At 35.5% G+C, this 7,880-nt stretch overlaps 1 protein-coding gene across 1 annotated transcript; it reads left to right on the forward strand.

Moving 5' to 3' along the window:
• The first annotated feature begins 418 nt into the window (after window positions 1–418).
• Window positions 419–6,449, forward strand: LOC110446766. Its single transcript, XM_021492061.1, has 3 exons — window positions 419–991; window positions 2,211–2,313; window positions 4,382–6,449. The coding sequence occupies exons 1-2, from the start codon at window positions 493–495 to the stop codon at window positions 2,288–2,290; spliced, it is 579 nt and encodes a 192-aa protein (XP_021347736.1). The 5' UTR covers window positions 419–492; the 3' UTR covers window positions 2,291–2,313; window positions 4,382–6,449.
• The last annotated feature ends 1,431 nt before the right edge of the window (window positions 6,450–7,880 follow it).

A 7,880-nucleotide genomic window follows, 5' to 3' on the forward strand; every position in this document is an offset into this window, starting at 1 on the left:
CACGTGAGCAGAGCAAGTACCAACACGCTAAAAATGTGTCTATTTTTAGCCGCCGATCGTCATTTACAAAATGCAAATCAGTTTCAAGATATATATGCTTCTCTAAGGGTTTTTAAATAAAAGATGTTTAAGAAAGCATTATTTCCGTGCTTTTTGTGAATATTGTACACTTTAAACCTTTCAAAATGCCGTATTTCTTTGTTTACAAACAAACAAATTTGCATATGCATCGGTGAGTATTACTGTAAATATAAACATAGTATGATTCACAATACTACCGTATACGCTACACTATCAATCACCCTACCATATCATGTGACAAGTCGCTCCGCCCATCGGAGTTAGAGGAGGCGGGACATATATGCAGCTGGCCTCTGATTGGCTGACACTGTCGAGCGTCCGTTTGATTACCGACTACTTGTCTGGACTTGAAACAGAACGGTGTGTAACTCTCAGTGTGATCAGACGTATTAACTTGGAGCTCTATTTTCAATGATAGCTTCAAAGATGCTCGCCGTGGTACAGCTCAAGGAAAATATCAACATTACAAACAACAAAACCATGGATGTATCGAGAGTAAGGCGGTGTTTATTCGGAAAACCCGAAAAGGACAGCCTTAAGGCTGAGGTGTCAAATTTGTATGCCAGAGATTGTGCGGAGGCTAAATCTCGTTGGAACTATGACATAGTGAATGATGTTCCAGAGGATGGACCGTTGGTTTGGGAACCAGCATCAGATTGTCCGGAATTCTACAAAAGAGGATATACATCAAAATTCCGACGAGTGTTACCACGTTTACCGTGTGCCCGCTTCCCCTGTAGGGGCTACAGTGATGATAGTGACGATGAATGTATACAAGGACTATCCACACATAGTGCTACTAGCGACGAGGACAGTGTTTTATCTAGTCAGGAAAAGTGCAATAACTCCGAGGATTGTAAAAATAATTCTACACCAAACCCAGAGAAACTTAAACAAACGCACATGGATGGTAAGTAACCGCTTGACTGTTTTGGGATGGGAAATGACCTGTCTATTTTCCCTAGGCCGATGTGTATTCCATTTTATGTACGATTTAAACGCAAACCCTTTCACCTGCACTCCGCTATGACCCCGTCCTTAAATGTAGCTCTGATAGCTTCAGTCGGGTATTTTGTTGGGTGTTTTGCCAGTGGTTTGGGGTTACGTAGTAGAGTGTTTATGTCGAGTATTGCTGTGTTTCCCTGACCTAGTTCGGGAGAATCACGCCCGTATCAGTTGTGACACACATTCTCGGTTGTAAATTCGCGTAGTAGCGGCCCCAGATAGCGTCAGGGCGCTGAGAAAATCGTGCTTGCGATTAATGATAACCATATGTGCAATGGTTTTGATGTTGACGGCCATCTTGATTATATCGTGTTGTTTTCACTACGAACGTAAACAATAAAATGTGGCAATGTCCCAAAATTATGCATTTCGCTTTTTAATCGCTATTTGGGATACTACTGTAGCTAGGGGACACTCTCGCATGTTCAATACATCAATTTCACAATTTTCATATTTTGGTGGGGAAGGTAAAGCACATGTTCGTTCACAGCTGATTTTATTGTACGCGGGTATTTAAATGAAAACATGTTTGGATATGAATTGCGGGAAGCAATATTTGCGCCATTCAAATCTGGCTGCCGTGTGTCATGATTGGCGAGTGTCGAGGACATGTCCTGGCAGGTACGAAGTACAGGCACAGATAGGTTTGTCGCCAAGATCGTACACGTTCATTCATGGGAGGTTTAAATACTAGTAGTATGTGTACAGGTTTACACGAATACAATCACATGATTTTCCATGTATTGTTCGTTTCCCGCCCCATGTAATCGTATTTTCCCCTGATGTTTGTTTCTGCTCCATGGAAATGAACAGTAATGTATGTCGAAAATGGATCAATATCGTGTATTGAGTTAGAAGGGTTAGTTAATTGGACAATAAATGAACAACATAGTATTTCATTGTGCAACAATGTATACTAAAATACATTGTTGAATATTGTGTTGGAAACACGTTTATGCAACATCAGCAATTTAGATTAATTACTCTTTTGAAGTCTAGATAGAATATTTTCGTAATGGTCAATTTTGTTTCAAACATTTTTTTTTTAATTTCAAGTTGAAATTAACATTTACATGCACATATATTGATTAACATATTAATAACACTTCTACTTTTGTTTTTAGCATTTCTGAGGAAACGAAAAAGAGCTGTTACCCAATCTGCATCAAGCACCACATCAAGCAAAACAAGAAGGCTGGAATAAAGAGAAACCTTTAGCATATACAGGTAGGCATCATTTAGACCATAGTTCCATACTAATCAATATACAACTACTATCTATCCATGCAGACATAGGCGGTTTTTGACTGATGGTGAATTGCATAAGATATTCGTGACCAGCTAGCCTACACTAGGATAAATATTTAAACATCACATATCGAACATGTATGATTTGATGGCATCGTCATGGCAATAGTAAACAGAATTAAGATAATTAACACCCTGTGTGGTAGCGAATCTGGGTTACGAACCTTCGCCCAGAAATCCACTGGTATATTGATAATACAATGTTAGATTTCTAGTATTTGATTGCAATCTTTGATACTTAGTCCTGTTGTAGCTGCTTTGTAGAAATATTGGTCTCATTAGGAACGCAAGCTATTGAATTAATAAAAGTTTTGTGTAAGTGTCTTCATATTAAATAAATTTTTGCTTCCCCATTTTAGCTATATATTTCTAAACATATTCAAAAATTGCAAAATACTGTGGAAACACTGCAACAATTAAAATGGTTATCGGTTTAAGTTGAACAGTTGCATTTAGTAACCCCTCAACTTCAATATATATAAAGTTACAGTTAATTAGTTATCATAGACAGACATATCACGAGTCGTAATATAGTAAAAACCCAGGAATAAAATCTCTTTTATGGCAACTCGTGGGAAAATGCCTTTCGTGTGAGAGATAAAAAAAAAGAACTGCAGTGCTTATAACAGTAAAGAGGAAGGTCCCATTATTTGACCTGCGGCCATGGTAGCTGGCCAGTGTCATTAGTGAACAGGGCCGTCCGTTGTTCTGTTAGTGTTGAAAGTGTTAATGCCTGTCCAGTCCCATTCATCATGGTGACATTTTCTAGGCTGTGGTCAGCTGAGGTGTCCTGCGAAAGCTGGACATGCTTCAGGCTTGATGAAAGGTTGAAGCAAATTTCGGTACAGTTTTTGCTTTAAACAATCAGCTTGAAAACATCATATTTAATAATAACGAAATGCCCTGGAAACCTGACACAGGATTTTAATAACATTCATTTATGTACATTTATTCAAATACACATGCATAATTTTCTTAATATATTGCAAGAGTATTATACACAAAACACGAAATCTTGGGAGGTTACAAATAAGGAAATTTTCAATGATGTTAATTTTGCATGGTGGCAATACACATTACTATCAATGAAGTATGATTGTGTGTAAGAGCCACCGCAGGGGTAAGGCTACATGAAGGGAAGATTAATGAGCTATGGCCGTGGGCCGGTTTAACCCGAGATGGCTACTGGCCCAGATCTGGGGAAAAAACACGCTCCAGCGGGCTCGGCCATGACAGATGATCAAGAGTGAAAGCGTATATATATACACACACACATACTGTGTGTATTTACTACATACACAAAACGTAGTAGTAGTAGTTATAGTAGACTCTGGTAAACTGATTTGCATAAAGCTTGACCCGTTTTAGGAGTAATGCCCTCCCGACATGGTAGCGTATCCTACAAAGACATTGAATGACTGCTGGAGAGATCGCTTGGTGATAAAACCTGGGGCTCCATTTGGGGGGAAATCGGCAGTAAATGGGGGCCTTTTAGGGACAAAACCTGACACCGCTGTTGTAAATGTTTTGAGAGACTTTTTGTGAAACTTAATTTGTGACATGTAAATTGCAAAGATTTTCAGGGTTTAGGAGAGTGACCAATATATACAAAAACTTAAATTAAATATAGTTTCAGCTTGTTTCCGTTTAATTTAAAAAAATAAAAAGTTAGGCAAGCTATGCACATAAAAGTGGAGATATGTTAAAATCAAATTCACATGTAAAATACATCCAAAATTTAGATCAAATTAAGTTGTTAAGCATATTCGTGTTTGTTTGAGGTCTGGATTCAAATGGCTGAATATCCATGTAGGCTGCGTACTGTATACATTATCATTTTAATTTGGTGTTGGGGAGTCACCGAGTGCAGTTCACTGCATGTTTTCGTGCCTATGATCAGGTGTTACCATGTGAAGTATGTGTTTATTGTACAGAGAGTACTCCACAGTGCTGTAACTAATGTGGTATCTATTTTGTATCATTACAGATTTTGCAAACAGAAGTGCTTTGTTGCTGGAGATATGTTCCAGCCAGTCAGTCAAGGAGAGGACAGAGGCGGTATGGAGGGCAGCCAGACAATAATGGACAGAAGATTATTTATTGTCCGTCTGGACACAGGACAAAGTCTTCCATTACCCAGAAAAAGCACTGGACACATTGTGACCAAACTTGCCAATAGTGAATTTGGACCCAGTGTAAATTCAAGGACCACCAGAAGTATTGACTCCTAGCGCGGCAGGATCCGTGCGCATGATTTCACCAATATTCTTGGCCAAAATTTGAACTTTCATACGTCTTGCCGTAGTGGTTTTGAAAAATAAAATGACCCCGCCATATGAAACAAAAAGTAATTCATAATTTTGCTTTTCATTCATGAAAATATGATTATTGCATTATTTCTTGTTATGTTAGAAAATTCAATATTTTTCATCCTTGATTTGTCTACCCTGTACCTTGTTCTCTGCGTGCCCAGTAGATGTCGCCACCGGAGACCCTATATATATGAAGATGGATTATGTCAAAACAAAACAAAAATTGATGTTACTAAATATGGTGTAAATGTTTTAAATATTGATAGTTGGATAGCCGAACTATTACTAACTAATTTTTATCCACGAGTGAAAACTACAAAACATACCATCGGATGGTATACATTTTTTCTCAATAAACTTTAAATCATTCCAAAAACTACCCCATCTGGTATTTACAACTGAAAAAACCGGGCACAGATGCCAAAGGCGAAAAATATGTATACATCTTTGGGAGAAATATTTTTTATTTATATCTTTGTGGAGCGAAAAATGTTTTTTATCTTGTGTTATTGTGTGTCCCATAATACACTGCCCTCATTTTCCAAGTTTGTGACGAAAAGTTTAAACCCTTGTGCAATTCTATATATTGTGTAACTGCAGCTGCTGGCTAACCTCGACCAGGTTTAGCCGGCAATGCTGTGGCCGATCTCATTTGCATATTATCATTTTATTTATTGTTTGCCTTAAATTATGTTCTAACTTAAAATTAAGTAAAATGTATATAATATATGTATTACATGAAATATTTGTGAAAGCAAATAAGAAGACCTATATTTATGACGTTCAGTCTGACTTGTGTTGTCAGAATAAAATTATTTAATTAAAATGTAAATATTTTACACATTAAAAAAACAATACAAACAAATGTTGGCTGAACTTGAAAAACAGTTGGTATGAAATGTGGAAACGGTTACTATTTCTAGACATTTTGATTTTAAACGCAATAAAAAGTAATAAATTTTTAATTTATTTATAACAAATAATTTCTTGCCTTCATCCTCTCTCTTGTTTTCCTTTTTTGTGCATTTTCAAAATTTTTGAGATTTTTCTTTTCAATTTTTTACATCCTTTTGCTGTTGTTGGACAATTTTCCAGGAAATCAAACGGATATCCTTTAGTTTATTATAAATCGGTGGTAAGTGACTTATATGTTATTCTGCTTAATCATGGAATGTTTTCAAAAAACTATTTTCAACTTAAGTACCCAGACTTCCATGTCATTTACCATCTTTACTGATCCAGATGAATCCCGATTTTAAAACGATCTCATTTTTATGTTGAGTCACAATCATCTTTGGTGAAAACCAAACCTGGAATTAATTTTGATTAATTTGTCATTATTGAAGTTTTAGTTGTGTAGTTTCAGAATCAGGAATGTGTTCAAATTGGAAAGGTTTAGTCAGGATATGAAAGATGAGAATGATGCTCGACTGAGTTGAGTAAGCAAGTTTACAAGATTTGTTCTGCATGTTTGAATGAAATGGTGAATGTGTACCGGAATGTATGTGTTTTTGTATGGAGAACAAGAGGAATGTAAATGAAAGTGTGTAAATCAACTTTTAGAAGTTAAAACAGTGCAAAGACTCAAAACGCTCATCAACTTGTTTCCATTTATCATGGTTCATCAAGTGCAACTTTGTTGTGTTGTCAAAAAACTATTTCTTGTTGACACTGAAATAGAAAAAAATAATGTAAAACAAAAAGAAGAAAGAAAAACCCAATAAAATTGAAGGTTTACACTGATTATTTGTTGACTTATTATAAAGTTTATCAACACGAGGAATGCAGCGGGAGATCCAAAGACCATGGTTAATTATATTGGTACACACTATAGCTATACTGGTAAACTATAGTCATACTGGTAAACTATAGCTATACAGGTAAACTATAGCTATACTGGTAAACTATAAAGTTATACTGGTAAACTATAGTTATACTGGTAAACTAGCTATACTGGTAAACTAGTTATACTGGTAAACTATAGCTATACTGGTAAACTATAGCTATACTGGTAAACTATAGCTATACAGGTAAACTATAGCTATACTGGTAAACTATATAGTTATACTGGTAAACTATAGCTATACTGGTAAACTATAGACCATGGTTAATTATACTGGTACAAATTATATAACATGTCAATCTTACTGGTTAAAAATAAACCACGTTGATTATACCGGTACAAATTATAAACCAGGTTATTTTTCTGGTACAAAATAAACCGCGTTGATTATACCGGTACAAACTATAAAGCAGGTCAATCTTAATGGTACAAAATAAACCGCTTTAATTATACCGGAACAAATTATAAAACAGGTCGATCTTACTGATACAAACTAAACCACTTTAATTATACCGGTACAAACTATAAAGCAGGTCAATCTTAATGGTACAAAATAAACCACGTTAAATATACCGGTACACATTATAATACAGGTCAATCTTACTGGTTAAAAATAAACCACGTTGATTATACCGGTACAAACTATAAAGCAGGTCAATCTTAATGGTACAAAATAAACCGCGTTGATTATACCGGTACAAACTATAAAGCAGGTCAATCTTAATGGTACAAAATAAACCGCTTTAATTATACCGGTACACATTATAATACAGGTCAATCTTACTGGTTAAAAATAAACCACTTTAATAATACCGGTACAAATTATATAACAGTTCAATCTTACTGGTACTAAATAAACGACGTTAATTATACCGGTTCAAATGATAAATCAGGTCGATCTCACTGATACAAAATAAACCACGTTGATTATACCGGTACAAACTATAAAGCAGGTCAATCTTAATGGTACAAAATAAACCGCGTTGATTATACCGGTAAAAATTATAAAACATGTCAATCTTACTGGTTAAAAATAAACCACTTTAATTATACCGGTACAAATTATAAACCAGGTTATTTTTCTGGTACAAAATAAACGACGTTAATTATACCGGTTCAAATTATAAAACAGATCAATCTTACTGATGCAAACTTAACCACGTTAATTATACCGGTACAAACTATAAAGCAGGTCAATCTTAATGGTACAAAATAAACCGCGTTAATTATACCGGTTCAAATGATAAATCAGGTCGATCTCACTGATACAAAATAAACCACTTTAATAATACCGGTACAAATTATAAACCAGGTTATTTTTCTGGTACAAA

This window comes from Mizuhopecten yessoensis, unplaced genomic scaffold, assembly GCF_002113885.1.
Source record: "Mizuhopecten yessoensis strain PY_sf001 unplaced genomic scaffold, ASM211388v2 scaffold2995, whole genome shotgun sequence".
Lineage (NCBI taxonomy): Eukaryota > Metazoa > Mollusca > Bivalvia > Pectinida > Pectinidae > Mizuhopecten > Mizuhopecten yessoensis.

Coding starts and splice junctions, on each gene's coding strand:
- LOC110446766 (XM_021492061.1), top strand. CDS start 493: ATGATAGCTTCAAAGATGCTCGCCGTGGTACAGCTCAAGGAAAATATC. Junction 992..2,210: donor TAAACAAACGCACATGGATG/GTAAGTAACCGC, acceptor TTTTGTTTTTAG/CATTTCTGAGGAAACGAAAA.